Below are 20,066 nucleotides of genomic sequence, written 5' to 3' on the forward strand. Positions count from 1 at the left end.
GATGATTGTGTTATAATGGAACAGACTGAGGAAGAGAGTAAATTTTAGCTACGAGCTATTGTAATTCCATTTGAAACTTCAGACAGATATGAGGGAATTTCCAGTATGGATCTTGGAGAAGAGAGATTTATTGTTTCCTTCTGATATAAGGATCGATAAAGGCTTTGTGGACCTGACAGTGTTTGTAAGCTATAACGTCTCTTTTTCCCTCCTCTTGTATTAACTTATTGCCATTATAAACACTTTCAAAGAAAAGCAGTCTTCCTTTTTGTTCTGAGTCAAATTCTTTCTCCAAAAGCGTGCTTGTCAAAAGTACAAGCCTAACTTTTCTTCTGAAGGAGAATGGATGAGATTTATCTGCAGCTTGCAAAAGATTAACTTGTGAATTGTGGTATATGAAGCTGCCTGTTGGCTCTTTAAGCACTTGGGTGGTTCTCGCTTTCTTCAGTTGCGTTTTTAGGATGGGAACTGATAAAGATGGAGGAAATCAAATACTAAAATTTTAAGTGTAGTTTTTCACTATCAGCCTAGTATGTTCGACTATTGAGAAAAATCTAGGTCTCAGATACATAGATATCCAATTATTTTGATTATAGCAATGGAATATATCATCTTAATGGCATTAATGATGATTATAATTATAGAAATCAACAATTCCATTGGATATGTTACTGGAAAAAACATTTTACTACAAGTTATCCTAGGAGACACAATAATTTTTTAAGGAATACATATGAGTAAGTCACTTTCAAATACAGGTCAATAAAAATGTTACCGCTGTTAAGCTATAAAATATGAGTCTGCACTGTGTCTATTAATCCAAACATAAGATCGGACTAACAGTTTTGGCTATTAGATAAGATATTTAGATAATTCATGTGATTCGTAAATCAAATTAAGATACACCTGCCTGTCTATGACCATGCCACTCTGAACAAGCCAGATCCCATCTGATCTCGGAAGCTAAGCAGGGTCGGGCCTGGTTAGTACTTGGATGGAAGACCACCTTGGAAGACCAGGTGCTGGAGACGTAAAAAATAAAAAAATAAGGGATTGTAAATTGACAAGGTCCTTGCAATCTGTGAGATCAACCAAGGGTCGCCTCACTTAAAAAAAAAAATTGATACACCTGCCTGAAAACATCTTAAAAACTGAAAATAACAAAGTTTATTATTTTGCTCTTTCCAGAGTAACTAATAGATGCAAAAGCATATCAAAGTAAAGCATATAAAAATTTATTCCTTGGCATTTTATACTAGTTTAAACTCTGATATGTTATGGGTTAAGGTCGAAAAAAAATTGTGAAGTAGGAACATTTACTTTTGGCAGCCTGTATTTTCAATTGCTCTCGCTCTCTCTCTCTCTCTCTCTCTTTCTCTCTCTCTCTCTCTCTCTCAATTTCAATTCCTATATCAAAACCTCATGCCACAAAATCTGCTTTGAGTCTGTCAGTGTGTCTCATCAGACAAATTGGACTATGTACATTTTAATACCTTAGCATGTTAAGCATGTTAAATTATTAATGGAAAATTACTTCCCTGATTCTAAGCACCTTTGCAGGAGTGAAAGTAAGTTTTTTCGGAGAGAGTTGTTAATGGATGGAACTGAGATACTCTCTAGGTGCTCCTAAAATCAAATCTGGTGTCTGGCCCCGCAAGGCTCCCACATGTATTGATAGCTATATAGAAGTGGTTACATCTGGGTGCTTCTCTGGCAGCTATCAAGAGATGTCTAGCTCTAGTAAATTATTTGATGTTCTCAGTTTGTAGGAATAACAAATATATTGGAAGATAAAAACGATATATAGCATCTTTGAGTATATGGCATTATATGAATTTTTTTTTATCATAAATGAGTCTGTCATTTTAATGCACTATTACTACTCTTTCGGGGTTTGTTTTAAATAAGGCTCATAGGACTAAGTAGGGCTAATATTGTCCTTATGTTTTATAATGCTTAGAGATTCCAGAGATGTTGCTATTTATATGCATAATTTATGGATTAATAAGTGTTATCCCAATTATGGATGCTCCTGCATTAGGTTTGCTTTGGAAATTCCAGCTAAGAGCTCTTATGCATGCAAGAAAATTGAAATGGTTTTTAAAAATGGAAAATAGTGAATGGCATCTAATCAGTACCTTGTTCCGAAGCATCATGTCATTAAAATTCCTGTTGTTTGGTGTGAATGTATGTACTTGATTCCTGTGGGTCAATGTCTGACTGATATATGTGAAACCAAATAGCAGAACAAGATATTAAAACTCATGTAGTGTTCTTGAAAGAATTTGAAAAAGAAACACTATGCCAGAAACATTTTCCTTCTTCTGTAGGCAGCTGTTCTTAATATTTCTTTCTTACTCATATCCTTTTACTGTCTTCTTTTCCTAGTAAGTAATTTTCCATTAGATAACAAGACAAACAAATGGCTGAGAAATACTGTAGGGGTAAAAATTTGGTTCTAAGATGAGCAAGTTTCGATGTCTTTTGTTGGAGTTCTAAAATGAACTCCACAGCAATTCACATTATGATGGCCATTTTTGTGAAGGGTGGCTTATTTTGAATACTTTTTAGTGTTAAGCAAATTGGAAGAGAATTTTGAAAAACCAGGAGCTTACACCAACTATGCGTTTTTTAAATCTCTGAGAACATAAGGCATTAGTGATATTATTTTTTTCTTCTTGATTCTCACTTCACGGCTGTGAGAGAATGTTGTGCTGATCTACACTTTCTGTATAGAAAAGCCACAAGTAATGAATGGCATCTGTTTAGAGTTTACAAAGCATGTTTTTAATACATATTATCCTACCATGATTCACCCAGGAAATATATAAGGTAGGCAGGGAAAGGATTAATTTTAGGCCGAACTTACAGGTAAAGGAACAAAAGCTGAAAGGAATAATAACTTGCCAAAGTCAAGAAGCTAGTAACCAGCCATTTTAGTGCCCAGTTCTTCTGCTTCAGATCCTAAGCTCTTTCCACCATGACATGTCTCTCAATATGTCCATGAATTGTTAAAATTTACAGTGTTGTCCAGTGTAGACTCCTTATTTCACATCCCATGTATTTCCTACTTTGTGACATGCCAAAGGATGGCTGGTAGCAATTTCCTGTTGGTTTTCTTGAATCTTGACTCCACTTGCCATTTGTTTAGTTCCTGATTGTGCTAAGAGTCCACACAACACAGAAATGACAAAGGGATCTTTCTTCATCAGGAATCTGCTTCTAGGCTGAGCTATGTTGCCTGCCTGCTGTCATGTTTGTATGCTCCAGGCTCCCATGGGCGGAGGCAGCTATGAGCAGAATGACAAAAGCTACCATCCCTACTAGCAGCTTAGCTTATGCTGCAGAGTCAGGGAAGAGTAATGCCACTACTTGAGCATAGTTTGATTTCTAAGTTATGATTATCATAGAAATAGTCACATGCATGAAGGTATATGTTTCTTTCCATAGATTGTATATAATTGTACATATTGGTACATATACATGAGGAAGTAATATAATAGTTATATAATGGAGTGATACCTTGATTAAAAAATGTGCTCAGAGTTAAGTGAAAAAAGGTAAGACTTTGCATATCATGAAGTATTAGTCGTCTTCTTGTTGAGTTTTATCTTCTAAGAGAGTTTGAAGCAGTAGGGCTGAGCAAGACCCATCTGGCCAGTATTTTGATGGTTTCTCTCTGTTTCAGCATGTGAAACTTTTAAACACCAAGAACTTGTTCTTGTCAGTGTCTTCAAACAATTAGGCCCTCAGCCACTGACTGGCTAAACAAAATGCCCATGGCACTTTAGTTGGCATCTCAATAATAACTTACTTATTTACAGTGAGCAGTTACTGTGAAATGAGGCTTATCACTCAAAGTCTGCATGCTCAGCACATTTCTCACCAGTTCTGTCCATACGAGGAGCAAAGTAATAAACAAAAGTTTGCTTTAATCTATTTAGGGCAAAGACAAAATGAATTTCATGCAAAATTCTTCAATCTACTTGGAGGTGCTGTCTGATTGTAGGGGATGCCTTGCCAGTGAGACCTGACATTCCACATCTGTTGGTAAGATTCTCTTTTTAGTTAGGATGGCTGAAGAATTTCCTTACTTTAGGAATAATCTTTCTCAGTGTGACAGAGGGCCACTGAACAGTCTTAGATATAATGTTCCATGAACTATTCCCCTCCTTTCTCTTTCCTGTGGATTCCCTCTTAACGTCACCTGCTTTCCTCATACCCTCCCTGGTTTCATCTCTTTACATTGCTACTTCTTTGCTCTGTGGCCCACTTTGCCTGGGGCTATCTCCTGGGTCATGTTTGGAGGTAATTCTCTGTCACCTATTTGCAAATTATTATTTAAACCATTTGTTGTTTTAAGTGTCGACCAGTTCCTCGTGTTATGTGTTGATTTTATAATTTAACTATCAGGCTGAAATATTACTTCCCTTGTTTCTGAGTTCTTGTTGAGAAACATGTCATTATAGCTCCCAAGTACTGGAAACAATAGGGAATTCTTTGGAAATGCTCAGGTGGAGGCTGCAAAGATGTTTTCCAAGGCTAGAGATTATTTCCTGACATGAGGGCCATTGCTCTCCAGTATGGTACTCTGAAATTGAAATGGCACTAATTAGCTGTGCAGTGTCTCATTGGCATCTTTGGGCTGTGAGGCCTGGTAACAGTCCTGGGTGTTAGACATGGTCAGTTTAGTTCAGTTTAACAATTTTTTGACTACTTCCTCATCAAGAGATTTTTTTTCCCCCATAGAATTCTCATATGATACATATTTGTATAATATGTTATACTTTTGTTTAATTTTGCTCTTAAAACAATCCTGAGAAATAGTTATCCTAGGAATATCCCAATTTTATTTAAAAAAGAAAAAAAAGAAAATTGATGTTCAGAAAAATAAAAGACTTTATCCAAAATCACACGGTCTAGCCAAGACTTACCTCCTTTCAACTATAACCTTTTCTGCCTCGGTGAAGATAGAATTATGTATTTCATTTTAGATGAGCAGATTAAAAGCTTGATTTTTGGAGGCTGTCAGATATAGATGACACACATAGACACTACTGAAGTGATTTTGGGCAGTTTTTTAACTTCCATAGGTTTAGTTTTCCCATTTATAAAATTGAGATGATACTTCTTGCTCTTATGAGATTTTTGTGAGGATTAAATGAATTGTTGCATGTAACGTGTTTGGCCCAGCATTTGACATTTTTAACATTTAACATTGTTGACTGCTGTAATGGTATTTAATCTGGAAAGTTTACCCTTATTGCACTTTGTAGACTGATTCAGCCCTGTGCCATCTGTGAGATTCCGTTTGGTCTAATGGTTCAGGATTGGAGCCATGCCCCTTCAAATGTTTGCAGTATGGCGTGATTCATTTCCCTGAGACGGAGTCTAGAGGCAATGCCCTCTTGTCTTGTAGTTAGTATTTGTAATCAGCCAGCCAAGATGGTCAAGACAGTGACCAGTGAAGTGTGTTTGTCTTAAAGTTTTCCAATTAAGGAGTTAATGATCATGCCAGAGCCTTTTAAATGACAATAACATTTACAAATTTGGGGAAACAATGTTATAACATTGTTTTCATGTTCATTAAAGAAAAAAGTGAAAGGGATTTCAGTTAGGTATGTAGAAATATTCCTTATAGCCACCGAAGTGAAATATTACCAAAGGGGGCAGCAGCTTGAGGGGAAAAAAACACGGGAGACCTGGGTCTTTGTCTCCTTGGTGTCTCTTCCGACCAAGGCAAGACACTTTGACCTCTCCGAATCTGAGTTTTTTCACCTGTAAAATGTGGCTAATTATATGAGACTCACAAGGTTCTTATGACTGTCTAATGAGATGAAAGGAAAGGAAGTGATTTGCAAACTGTGAAGTGTTATATAAAAGCTGAAGGTGGTGTTAGTATTTTCCGGAGTTCATTGAAAACATTAGAGATTCTTGGATGACTTACATGTGCTCTTACCTGAAAGTAAGAGAAGGACTAATAAATAACCCCTTGGATCTGTTTCAGTTCAAGAATGTATGTTTTCAGCCTAAATCAGTATCGATGGTATTAGGTCTTGTGTCAAATCAAATTCAATGGCTATTTTTAGAAAGACATTAAAATTAGAAAGAGGAAGATACTTGGAAAGCAGGTGTACTTTGTATGGAAAGACATAATTATCATATTGATTATATGTCAAGCATATTCAGTTACAATGGTAATAACTAATGTGTTTATTAGAACATATTTCTAAATAAGACCAAGGTTATCAGTTTAATCTCTTGATGGGTCAATTAGCATAAAGTCAGCCTTCATCTTAAGCTCTCTTGAGGTTGCTAAGATGTCTACCTGTGTTCACAAAGAGAGTCAAGTGGAGATTGGATGAAATTGTGCACGTGTTCAACTAGTATGGGTAGAAGAACTCTGTATTATGATGCATCTCTAGCTCTGTTTTTCTTTTAGCACACTTATTTTTGCCTTTTCTAATTAATTTTCCAGGCTACCAGTTTTGTTTTGTTTTGTTTTGTTTTGTTTTGTTTTAGCATAGTACTGGTGTCCGTTACTTGAAAGGATCTTTCAAGTTTCCTGAAAGGTGATTTAATCACCAGTATGTTCTGACCCTCTGTTTACAAGTGCTTAAGTTTGCAATGCTTTACTTAGAAATAACCCCGAGAACTACAAACTTCTTATAATTTTTTTCCAGATGGGAAAATAATGACGCCCCCACCACCCTTCACCCCCCACTCACAATTTCTTACTCCCAGGTGAAGAGATTTTGGCTGATTTTGTAAAAAGGACAGTAGCACAGCTGGGTTTGAAATAAAGAGGTCCTGACTCAAAGTTCTATATTTAATTTGCAGCCTTTTGTTTTTTGTTTTTTGTTTATATGTAGCAAGTTTAGTCAGAAGCTGGGAAAATGAATATTATGTCTGGGTATTTAGTAAGATTGATGATTACTACAATTATATCTTTTTTAGAAGTAATCTGGTTGTTTGAAGTGAAATTATTTTTATTGGTTTTATTAATAATACCAATCATGTAATTTGATTCATTGGTGTCTATGGGCCTAGCTATGAAGATAGGGTGTCTAACATTATAATTTTGATCACTTTAAAAGATGGAATTTGGCATATCATGTCCTCATAAGAAGAATGCTTTTATGTTTCAGAGAAAGTGGTGATCTCTATATTGTGATTTGGAGGATGATGAGAAGGGTCCTTGCTCCTCAGTTTATCTTTACTGACAAGCCTATTTACCAAATTCCACCCTTAATAGAGAAGCTCATTCATACCATCATGTACCTGAATGAGGACCGAGGATCAAGTTTTTGAGGAAATGGAAGTATGAGTACTTCTGAGCACCGTGTGAGGTCAGAGTATTGAGGGGATTTGAAATTTTGATGAGGGAAGGAAAGAATATACAATAATGATTTTTGGAGACCTGTTTTGGGAGTTTAGATGTGGAGGTGGAGATTTGGCCTATCAGAATGTGGCATAAATACACTCGCCGTTCAGAGGGTAGGAAAGAGGTAAGCTGTAGGATGAGAGAAAGCTATGGAAGAGAAAATGGAAGTACCGCTAAGATAAGACTTAATCCATGATTTTGTGTATGGCAATATGATTTTGTCTATGTATTCTTTGTTTTACAGGTTTGGTTTAAAGAACATTAAGTTCTTAAAAAGCAACAATTAATTTGAATCCATGTGATTCTGTACTTTTATGTTGCTATGAAAAAAAATGCTTTCTTACTGAAGACAGTGTTCTAGGGGAAGAGATGCTTTTTGTGTGTGTGTGAAAGAGGACTGCTTATCTCCCTCACTTTGGTTCTTCAGTCAAGTGATAACACCACTCTGACTATTTCATTGGGTTGGTGTAAGGATCAGTTGGGATAATATGTCTAAAAATGTGACTTGTAAAGTGCTCAAACAAATGCAAAGTGTTAAATATTATGTGTAGTATAGGTTGGAGATTATGTGTTTGGATTCTGGAGCAGATTACCTGAGTTTCAATCCTGGCTTCACCCCTTTTTATCCGTGTGACATAGGACAATTTAAACTGTCTGTGTCTCAGTTTTCCCATCTTTCAGTGAGATAAGAAATCATATAACATTAATGTGAAAATTGGAGGAATTGTTATATGTACTGGGCATAAAGCACTGCCTCTCATAGGTAAGTACAACAGTCATAGTAGCTGTTGTATCGCTACGTACACGTCAGAACAAAATTGAATGCTGACAGAAGTGCACTGGAGTGAATTACTTGGAAATTTTAAAAAAAATCCTACATTTATGCCTCAAGCAATATAGTTTTTTGTTTATCTAACAAATTTGTATTTGATTATAAGTCATTAGTGACAGATAATAAATGGCACTGTGTTGAATTTAGCAAGTTATGTGTGAACATCTCTCAGAAGCTTCCGTCTCTTGATATTTGTGTAAACTCCTCTCATTCATGCTGACTTTTTTAGGTATGGCTTATAGAGTATTGGTCTTGGGTCCCCCAGACTAGTTGAATTGGAAAATTCATGAGTGGCACTCAGGTATTGTTAATTTTTATAAGTTTTCCAGGTGATTTTAATGTGCATACAGAGTTGACCATTGGCTTAGAGCAGTAGTAATTACATACATATCTATATTATTTAGTTTCTGACGTTAATATATAATTTTCTCATGTTTAGGTAGATAAAATAACATGACTATTTATGGATGTTTCTTTAAAGGCAGACATATTGTTGCCATTATTTCTGTAGCTTATGGATATGTGTTATAAAGCAGAAATGAGATTTTTAAAATTATCTGTAGATTTTTTGTTTGTTTTGGGCAAGGTGAAGTGCTGTGTATATCAAAAAAGAACATAGAGACACATAATGTTAAAGGCAAAAGGGACCCTCAACACCTCTATTGGAAAGAGAACACACACTTTGAAGCCAATTCTGGTAGCAGTTACTTATTCACTTACTAGCTGTGCGATCTCAGAATACTTACTTAACCAATCTGAGCTTCTGCTTCTTCATCTGATGAACATGTACTGTGTTTCATGGTACACACACACACACACACACACACACACACACACACACACACATCTTGACTCCCTGCCCCTTGCGTGATCTCTGCACCATCTGGTATGGATATCCAGAGCAGGGACTGTGTGGGAGCCTCCGCAGGGCTGTCTGAGCTTGCAGGGCCAGCTGCTGGGAACTGCTTCCTCCCACTCTTCAGGGTTCATTTCTCTGGCTCTGTTGGGACTGTTTCATGGCTGGCTTTTTGGATCCTATGACCTTTCATGAGCATAACATTTAGTCTGTGAGGGTCAGTTACTGCTGGCCAAATAGTGTTAATGAGACTGGAAATGAAGATGGCTTCTTGTTACCACATGATGGAGGCTTTTGGGTAACTTCTCTTTGAATCTCAGATAATATGTGTGCAGGACACAAATGTCTGCTTTTCTTTTCAGCTGTCTTCCTTTTGCTTCCTTGTGTTGAACAAAGAATAAGACAATAAGAGGCCACTATCTACATCTTAGTTTGGGGGAAGCAGAGAAAAATCACATACCTCTTTTGATTTTCTTTTTACAATAAGAATTTTGGATTTTGTCTCCTTCCCCATCCTCGTCTCTCAGATCCTCCAGCATATGGCTATACAGTTATTAGGCCACACAGCTCACCTTTAGCACTTTCTTTGTGTTCCAAGAAGGAGGTTCATGGGTTGTTTCTTGTTAGTTGCAAAGCGTAATGCCTGGAATCCTGATCTTAGCTTTTGTGCTTCATTGTCCTTCCCGCTTATAGGCCTGGCTTTAGGTTTCTCCTCAGTCTTAATTTTGAGGATGCTGCTTTTGTCACCACCTCTCTGGACTGATTTGAAGGTTTCATTGGAGATATAAAAATATAAATTTTGCTTCCAGTTTTCTATTTTTTCCTCTGTCTACTAGAATCAGTGCCATTCTCTCATTATTAGCAGTAGTGGTGGGTCTCTTGATTTTTTAGGTGATGAGTATCTTGAAACATACTCGTGTGGTGGACGTTCTAACTTAAACCTCGTTCTCTTCCACTAGATTATGAGACACTCGAGGGCAGAAGTATGTTTTCCAGCTGAGCATGGTCATAACTATCATTTATTAAGCACCTACTATGCACTAGAGTCTTTGCTTTATTTCAATTAATATCTATATGAATAATGTATACATAAGGATTCTTATTTCAGAGAGCTGAAGTAAATTGCCCGAGGTCATCTAGTGAGTTGCAGAGCTAGATTTTGAACTCAGTTTGACCTTAAACCCTCTTTTTTAAGCCATTTTTCTGAATTCCTCCTTAAAGGAAAGATACAGATGAGAGGAATGGGATCTTCGCCTATAGAAGTTTAGATGGAACGGTTGAGTAGGGAACAGGTATGGCGTTGCATTCTTAAGGAAGAAGAGAGAAGGCATGCATGTCTTCATAGCCCCTGTTTTCCCACTGGTCTTTACTGGCCCCTGTGGACACTTAATACACGAACCCTATGACTGTCAAGGCAGAAGTCACCCCTACGGAGGCTTTGGCCCACATATGGGTCTTTAATTCTTGCTTTTTTATTTAGGTCAGAGAGACCCAGGGATTATGGTGATGATGTCTCTCACTGATAGAGCCATGAGTTGAGCAATCAGGCAAACCCTGAAGAAGATTTTAGTGAATCCACTGAGCTAAGACATTCAGAGGACCTGGGTCTGTGTTGAAGTGAACCTTAGCTGGGTAAAGATCTGGAGATGCTCTGCAGTCAGCCTCTGAGTTTGCAATTTAGACCATGAGAATGTGCCCATTGGCTTTGGCAAGCAACAGGAAGTATATAAATGTTATGCTTTACCAAGTTGAAGCTTTGTTGAAAGTGCCTAGAGAACATTTTCCTTTTAATGTATTTGGAAACTATAAATTTAACTCCTGCTGGGGAGTAAACGTAATTGCTTCACAGAAGGAAAAGTCAGCTCTTTAAAAGGCTTAACTCCTTCCACAAACATGTGCTTTTTAATGCCTGGGAAATTCCTGGTACAGGAAAAAAGTGTCCTTTTGTACAAATGAGGTCATTCTGGTCTTAACTGGCCCTGTGCACTCTAGTTTCTGCTTTCTGTGCCACGTTTTGTGACCGGAGGTTATTGGAAGGATAATCCTCCTGTGGATATTCACTGCTTTTAGGGCATGGAGCCCAAGAGAAAGTTATCTTTGCTCACAAACTGCGAAGCTAGTGCAGGAGGCCCAGATCCCAGGGGTACTGAGCCAGTGACTGATAATGACTTGGTTCATGTTGGCTGTGTGTTGGGTTTTAAAGCACCCTCTTCCCGTGCTCTCAGATTGCTGTGCCCCTTTCACTCTGTTTAGTTTTCTTAACAGCGCCATTACTTCCCCGTTCAGGAATGATTTTTCTTTCCTAGGTACATTCTATTTATTTGTCTTTGATTTTATCTTGATGAGTAGAAACATCTGTGTCAGTTTGAGGCCTCGTGTTCATCTTTCTAACCTGGTAAAAATGAAAAACAGCTTTTAAAAGAAGTTGCCCTGTGCTTCTTTCTTTGAACACTGGGAGGCTGATTCCTTCTAAAATTAGTTTCTGAATTGGCTTGGCTAAAGTGAAGAATGTGTTTGAGGTCTTACATTTGTTCGGGCTAAGGGTTCTCTTAAATGGTAGTGTAGAGTAGATCTCAGTGGATGCTCTTGATTTAATTGAAGTTCTTTACAACTATTTCCGACAAAAAAGGATGTTGTAATTGTGAAGTATTAGGGAGGGAGATTGTTATGTCTATCCTGGACGTTTTCATAAAAAGGTGAACGTGGAAGAGATTCAAGTGAACCTTGACAACAACCTCTGTAGTCTCCTCTAAATTAAATATTTTTTAAGATAGCCGCTGTGAAAGATTAGGGATGGGAAATAAACTGGTATTTCTTAACTGCTTCTTAGATACCACACTGTGCTAGACTCTTTCTGCAAATGACCCTTTTAGACCTGTCTGGGTTCTTCTCTTTAATGAGTGGCAGCCTGCTAGATGGCCAGACTACCCTGCTGCCTCACATCTTGAAGGATCTGTGCCAAACTATATTCCCCTAAAGTTCATCCACAGCAATAATGGATCAATATTTTGACAAGCCTTTGGTATCTTTTGTGTGTGTGTGTGTGTGTGCTTATTGACTACAACTTTTTATTATTTTAAAAACCTACACTCTTACCACTGAGATTTTGGTTTTTATCATAATTTGTTAACAAAATCTATGTTCTGGGATCTTAGTGTCACTTTCATGGCTCTCTAGGTATGAAGCTCCCAAGTTTAGGCTCTGTTGCCTAAGTAAGTCTAAGAATAATTTTGCAATCTGGGATTAAGGAACTCTATCTTCAGTTGTCATGGAGAGGAGAAGATTATAAAATTCAGTCATGAGCTATTTAGGTATTTGCTTCAGACCCCATTTCTTGCCTAGGGCACCTGTGGCCCCCCCAGGAGGTTCCAGAATCCTTGCTTGAAATCTCTTGGATTGTTAAGATGGTCAGGTTTGCCCTGGGTTTGACCCGCATATGCTCGATACACCCTCTCTCCACTGCCCCCAAGGCCTAGACCTGTTATAGGCAGCCAGTGAGTGTTTTACTGAACTTAATAGCTGGTACAAAATAATTGGGAAAAATATGGCTAGGAAATGCTATCATATTTGAAATTGGGACATTCTGGGTAATTGCTGTGTGCCTCATGTTATTAGTTCCTGTGGGGAAAATACATGGCAAAATGCATAATGGGTTAATATTGTAAAGCAAAACTCTTATGAGATAAATCAGAAGCTACGTATCTGAGCATATCTCTGATGCTCAGAGATGGGAATGGCACTGAGTTACTGATAATTTATTTTTATTATTATTATTATTCTGTAGCCTCAGACGATTCAGCAAACTCTCAAGAGGACATTGCAGTATTATGAGCATCAAGTTATTGGGTAAGTAAAAATGGATTTTGGTCATTATTGGGGGCAAATTAAAGATAATGACTCAAACATAGCTGTTGAGCATGTGATTTTTTGCCACCCTGGTCAACCTTATTTCATAGGGACTGTGTTCTCAGTGTGGGGTGGGGGCTCGCGAGGGGCCCCTGGGAGTGACTTCCTTTGGCTTATTTGTGTTTAACCCTTTTAAAGAAATTCCCTTTGGCATTGTTTTTTCTTTCTTTTTTTTTGTCTTGCATTGTTACCCTCTCGTTCATTGAATCTCATAATTTTGCCTTAATAATGTGGTAAGATTTAATGATATCCACCGTGAAACTTTAAATGGGATTTTAGAATCCTTTGGTAAAGCTTAATCACAATCTTTACAAGCTGAATGTGGTTCAGAGAGAGGTATTGTTCTAGCTAGAGTCACGTGCCACGTGTTTTTCTTTTTTTTGTTCCTAATTTCTTGACATCCTTGTGATATGGTGTAAAGTAAGACTTGAGGTCAAAAAAAAAAAAAAAAAACCAGTAATTCACAGCCTCACCAACACATAGAACTTTTAAGAACTTTATCTCTTTTGTAATGTTTGAGGATGATAATAACTAAATCAAGGTTTAGCTGTCATGATTAAATGAGATCATTTCAATGAAAGTATTTTGTAAACAGAAAGCTCCAAGTGAGTGTAAGGTTACCTTTGATTGGCTATGGTGGAAAGCAATTGGCAAATGCAAAATCCTGAACTCACTTTTCAATACAATTTAGCTATTTAAATTAAATTCAATGACATTAGAGACAATACATATTTTTAATTCACCTTGTTAATATTCTCTCTGTGCTACATTGATTTCTCTTTCTAAGATTTTAAGAGCTTTTCAGGAGTCAAGATTCAAACCCTGGTACCACTTAAAATGCTTTTGGGATTCATTTAACATTTATGGCTAGTACTCAATGCCATGTAGATCAAGAATATATTTTTGTTTTGATTTTTTTTTAACAAAAGGGAAGAAAACTTAGTGGAAAAATAATCTCAATACCTAGTACAATGCCATGCACTTGAAGTGCTCGATGATTATGTTAATTTCATTTCAAAGGGAATTGCTTTGAAACTTTGTCATATCAATCCTCAAGAGTGCAGTGCTAGGAAAAACATATTATTTAAACTCATGAGATGGCTTTTAGTTTGAGGCCATTAGGGATTTGAAATGGTTGATCCTAACGGAGATAAAGAGTGTCAAGTTAATCTCTCTCCCCACGTTCTACAATAAAACTTAATCACTCTCATTTCCTAGTATGGCGTTTGGCTTAAATTAATCAATTTACTTAGACCCATTCCTGGTATGTGGTAAGTACTACATGTTTGTTCTTAGGTTTATCATCATCATCATTATTAACATTTTTATGACAAAACCAGAATCAAAGGCAAATCATTTTTTAGAGTTATGAATGCCCTCTCTGTTCTGAAATCAAATAAAAAGTTATTAGTCTCATTTATGAACTAAACTGTGTCTTCATTGCAAATTGGAGTGAAATCTTGTAAATGTGATCAAAATGGATAACCAAAGAGACATTACCATAATCAGCAGAAAATTCTCTTTTATCTAAATGACTGCCTTAATTCTCCTCTTCTCTCTGTCTACATAAAGGTAGCGGTAGTGATTCTTTGTTCATCGCCTACCTGGTCTTTCCTAGTTCTGTTTAATGCAGATACAGTATAAGGAAAACAGACAAGGCACGTGACTCCAGAATAAAGGGTGTCTTAATGTCTGACTGGTTCCAAATAGATGAATCAGCATATTTTCATTTGGGTATTGGCTGCCTACTGAGGACTTGACGTACCTTTGCTCACTGCTTTTATTTGTACTCACACTGATGAAGACAGAAAGGAGGAGTTGGCAGAATATTGGCTTTTCTTGACTTTTTCTTTTCCCTTCAGTTGTGGCTTCTGTGCCCAACTCGCTCTTTTGTTTTTTAGACTTCATCTTTCTGCTTTCTCTTTCTCTTTAAATACTAAAAAAGGAGAGCATCTGTTGCCACTAATATTTGGATTAAAATATATTCATACCTATTTGTTGTTTCTCTTAAGAAAATGCAGTTAAAGGCTTTTATCTCTGTGAAAAGGAATGTGTTTCTTAAAGTTAAAAAGATTTCAAGCTATAGAGAATAAGTGCTGGCAAGTATTATTTTACATGCTTCTGGGGAGGTTAGGGTGGGAAAGATATGCTTTTCCTAATCCTTAAATTTGGGCTTTGCCTAAGGCTCGTCTCGAGGTAATTCAGCTTTTAGATGCCTTGGGTTGGGGCAATGAATCCAGGCGATAATGGAGTGGAAGCTAGTCCTCTTCTAAATTTCTTTATTCAGCCTCTGACCACTCACCTTCCCTTTCTCCCTTTTCTTTCCCTTGGAACTCTGCCCTTGGATCTGCTTTATTTATTAGAGCTCCAGGATTGTGTGATTCTGCTCCTTAATGAATTTAATAGCTGTAGCCCATAGAAATTCTCTGAGGCATTTTCAGTCTCCAAGATCCAGACTTAAATGCAAGGAAGAGCTGTTCAGAGGTTTATGCAGATGGAAGATTGGGAGGGAGAAGCCGATGGAGTCTCATGTTAGGGAATAAGATAGCATCTCTGTACCTCGGCAATTTTATCTTTAAACATTTATTCTATTCTTTAACTTACCCATTCACTCATTCATTTATTTATTCATAGACACCATTCGAGTTGGCAAAATGAGTGCTGAAATAATTTATTCATGCAATGTGATAAGTTTTCTCTTCGTCTTCACTGTCACCATCATCTCTCATCTAAAGATTCCTATCTAGTTTTCTGGCTCCCACTCCTGTCCCTTAACATATTTTCACTGCAGCGAAGTGATTAAAAATTATATTATGTCACTTTCTTACTTGAAACCAGTGGTTCTCAAGTGTAATGTGCATTAGAATTACTTGTCACACTTGTTAAAACTCAAATTGCTGGACCCTACCCTCTGACTTTCTGATCAGGTATATCTAAGAGTGGCTCGAGAACTGGCATTTCTAAGTTCCCAGGTTAGTGATGCTGCTAGACCAGGGACCACACTTTGAAATTCCTTTTTTGAGCCATATAGTGACTAACTGCGATAAAATGAAACCTGAACTCTTCCTGAGATCTGTCCTCTGCTTACCTCTCTGATTTCATTCCACTCTCCCTATTTCGCTCTACTCCAGCCATCTGTTAGTTTCTCGACTATACCGAGTTTGTTCATTCGCAAGGCCTTGGCACGTACTGTTCCATTTTCCTGGAATGCTCTGTCCCCAGATGTTTGTGTAGATTATTCTTTTTATATATTTAGGTGTCTGTTTAAATGTGATCTCTTCAGAAGGGGCATGACCACCTAATCTAAAGTAGCCCTCCATCCCCTACCTCAAGTCTCCAACCCCAATCATTTTTTATCATATTATATTACTCTTTATTATTACCTTTCATAGTGCTTATCATGAACTTATATTGTTTATTTTTTAGTTATTTATCTTATTTTTTTCCATATTCGTCCACCTTTTTGAGTGCTTGGTATGTAGGAGGGATTAACAGTTTTTTGGGGGAGAGGTGGAGGACTGTGAACAAATGAATAAATTGCACCCTAGAAATATGTGCACAGAGGTAGGTATATAGTGGATAAAAGAATAAATTAGGCTTGGGAGGGGGGTTGTAAAATGAGGGGTTGAAATAATCTCCAGCGCCCATTACAGTTCTAAAATTATAGTTCTGGTATCCAGGACTCTTTTCTTTATAGCCAATTTATACTGATTTATCTGCATGGTTTTCCATTTATGCTTAATGTTCTGCCACTGTGTGTCAGATTGACTTTGTGGTAAGTGTTGGTTATTGTATAAATTCTGCACAAGCATTTTCACTTGGATAGCTTCTTGTTCGTGTAGCACAGTCTTCTTCCCTTAACCTGAAATGAGAAAAAAGGGCGTTGAGTATACATCTTTGTGCCACTTTAACTCAAGTTTCTAGGGAATGCATTAGGTTTTTTGGCAATGTGGGGTGGATAGAATTGTGAGGAATCAGAGAGTAGGTAGAAGACAGGCGGGGTTCCCTCAGGAATTTAAAGGAGTTCAGTACTGAGGAAAACTCAGTTTATGTTGACATTTGTTTCCGATGTCATCCTTGCATTATCTGTTGTCCTTCCTTCTTTCTGTGCATCTTTGTTGTGTAGTATAGAGCAGGGGACTGAGAAATGTGCTTTGGAAGTAGACACCAGATTTACTAGACTTAAAGTCAGATTCTGCCTTTGAATGATCTTGGGCAGGTTTCTTAATCTCTCAGCCTCAGTTTTCTCATTTTAAAAATGAGAATAATTGCAGGGTTGGGATGAAGTTTAAGTGAAATGTTAATGATAATAACATATTGTCATATTACATAAAGTAGTTAATACAGTGCTTCATGCACAAAGATAATCAATACAGTTATTGAATCATCATTATCACTCTTAGTCCCTGACTTCTTTGCACCCCAATTTTTGTTGATTGCCTTTCCATTTATCTTCCTTGTCTATCCTTTCTCTGTTCTCCTTGAGCCTTTAAAAGTTTCTAATCAGTTGTTTAGCATCAGGAGCTAGACATGCCCAGCTCATGTACCAGCTACAGCTTTCTTCTTACAGAGTTTAGATTATTTTTTTAACCTAAATTTCTGCCTCTGGAGTGCCTAACCCAACTGATCTCACTCATGTTTACCATATATTACTTTTACTGGTCTACAGCTCACACACACACACACACACACACACACACACACACACACCCAAAGTGGATTACTATGGCAGTGTAGACAAAGCAGATTTCTTTAAAACTATGATTGGAAAATAGATGATATTCAGTCTTTCTAAGATGTAATGTTCATTCATTATATACTTTATACACTAAAGTATGAAGAAATATGTATTCAGAATCATGCCATTTATTTAATGCTTTTTGCCAGAGTAAGCATCATTGTGCTAGTACCGTGGATAAGACTGCTGCCAACCTCACATTGGCCTGGGACACCATTTCCTGTAGTCATCCAAAATTAAGTTCTATTACTCCAATTATCACTGTGGGCCCTGTGTTTGTTTTATACAGTGAACCTTCTGTTCTCTTTTTCTTTTAACAATTGAATAGGGATTAAGCTAGAATAATTTCAATAGAACATTAGAAGTGAAATTAGAAGTGAGTGAATCCTGATTATTCTGGGAAACAAACTTCAATAATATTACTTATGCTCCCATGGTCAGATTTTGTGGCTGTAAATTATTTCCTAAAACATGACCTAGCTTCTTTTTCATCTATGTAGGAAGGTTAACTATCTATCTTATTGAATAAAAACAAAGTTCAAGAAGTTAGATGAAAGCTAATATCTCTGGATCGTTCCCTGTGTTTGAGGCAATATTCTAGGCACTTTACGTCTGTTATTTTATTTACACCTAAATATCTATTTCATAGAATCATGGTACAGTTGAGTAAATTGGGGGTGTGAGAGAAAACATTTTGTCCAAGGTCACTCTGGTGAAAATGGTAGAAGTTGAGTTAAAAATAACCTTGTATTTGTATTTCATACCTGTGCTTCCCATTCAACCTTTTATTGAGTGAATCCTGCATTCTAGAAACTGTAGTAAGCATTTTGCCTAACTGGTTTATTAGAGTCTGATTTCAGTGAGGTACGCAAACATAAAACCATCTGATTTTTTCTCTCCAATCACTTCAGACGTGCTAGGATGAGTCCCCTTTGACATTAGCTTGGGCAGATTTTCAAATACTTTGAGGGAGTATAAAGTCCACTACAGACCAATTGAAATCTTCAATCTCATATCCAGTCTCCCTCTTATATTTCTCTTTGCCTAGGTCAGGCTAGGGCTGAGGAACTTGGAATGTAGTGTATAGAAGATAATGATGTGGTTTTTTTCATTCCTCTGCTTCAGGCCACTCCTTTCTAGATCCCTTTCTCCCCTAAGCTGTTTTATCAGGTGAGAACGAAATGGAAAAATGGCAGAAGGCTTTTTGAATTCACTGGTGGTCGTAATAGTTGTTTCTTGGGTGTGATTAGCAAGTGTGGGCTCCGCTTCGTTTCAGATGTCCATGTCCTGGACCTGAGAAACATACTCCACGTTCTTGCTAGTGGGATTCCTCCCCATGGATGCAATCTCTAGATTGGGAAAAGGGGGGAATGGGACATCTCAAGCTTGCCTCGGTTAGTGGCACCTCCCTAATTCCTGGGACACTCTTTCTTTTTTCTTTTTGCCTTGCCAAATCGTGGGACTGTAGTCTGCTCCCAATTAGCAGCTATTACTTCTCCCTCTTATAACTCTTTCTGGAACCGTCTTCCTGTATCCAGTCAAGCACAGAGGGATGATCCAGAATTACTTAGCAGATGTTCACTGAGAAATGAGACAAGCAACCCCCAAATTCACTCAGGGTGGACATCTTTCTCACCAACTGGGCTTCCACGGGGAGTATGCCCTTTGTCTCCTTTTCTCATAGTGAAAGGGGAAAACAACACTCTCTTCCTAGGCCAATTACCAATTCTTCTGAAGATTTCCTTTTGGACTTTTTCTATTCCTTCGCTTCTGTAAGGTGGCAGTGGGGTGACAGTGGCAGTGGCTGTTTAAGTTCTGAAGGAGATGTCTGGTCTTTCTGGCTGCTCTTTTGGAATGTGGGAGCATTTAGCTCCTGTTGTCTTCAATTTGGTTTCTTAGCTCTAATTCAGAGGCAACTGGGAAAGTTCCAGTTAATATCTGATTACATAGGCATTTTGTCATTTAGTCCTTACAAGAAATCTAGGAAGCATCTCCATTTTATGAGGGAGGAAAGTTAGACTAATAGGGATTAGGTTATTTGCCCAAAGTCTCATAAGTAGAAAATGGTAAAAAAATGTGAAGCGGAATAAGAGGTACAAATTTTCATTTATAAAATAAGTCATGGGGATGTAATGTACAGCATAGGGAATATAGTCAATATTGAAGCAACTTTGTATGATGACATGATTATGAGACGTAGCATGGTGATCACTTCATTAGGTATATTAATGTTGAATAACTGCGTTGTACACCAGAAACTAATATAATATTGCATATTAATTATATGTGAATACATAAAATGGTAGGACCATGATTCAAATTCTGTCAGACTCCAAACAATTTATTTGCT

General features: G+C 37.3%; 1 protein-coding gene and 1 pseudogene across 1 annotated transcript in view; both read left to right on the forward strand.

Moving 5' to 3' along the window:
• Positions 1 to 912: 912 nt before the first annotated feature.
• Positions 913 to 1,031, forward strand: LOC118603353 (annotated as a pseudogene).
• Positions 1,032 to 3,534: 2,503 nt separating this feature from the next.
• The window catches only part of GUCY1A2 (guanylate cyclase 1 soluble subunit alpha 2), a 239,212-nt gene continuing 222,680 nt past the window's right edge, over positions 3,535 to 20,066 (forward strand). Inside the window, exons 1-3 of the mRNA XM_036221560.1 lie at positions 3,535 to 3,560; positions 3,993 to 4,050; positions 12,857 to 12,918. Of these exons, the coding sequence (XP_036077453.1) occupies positions 3,535 to 3,560; positions 3,993 to 4,050; positions 12,857 to 12,918 (146 nt within the window). The remainder of the gene's footprint in view (positions 3,561 to 3,992; positions 4,051 to 12,856; positions 12,919 to 20,066) is intronic.

This window comes from Rousettus aegyptiacus, unplaced genomic scaffold (assembly GCF_014176215.1).
Source record: "Rousettus aegyptiacus isolate mRouAeg1 unplaced genomic scaffold, mRouAeg1.p scaffold_m13_p_5, whole genome shotgun sequence".
NCBI lineage: Eukaryota > Metazoa > Chordata > Mammalia > Chiroptera > Pteropodidae > Rousettus > Rousettus aegyptiacus.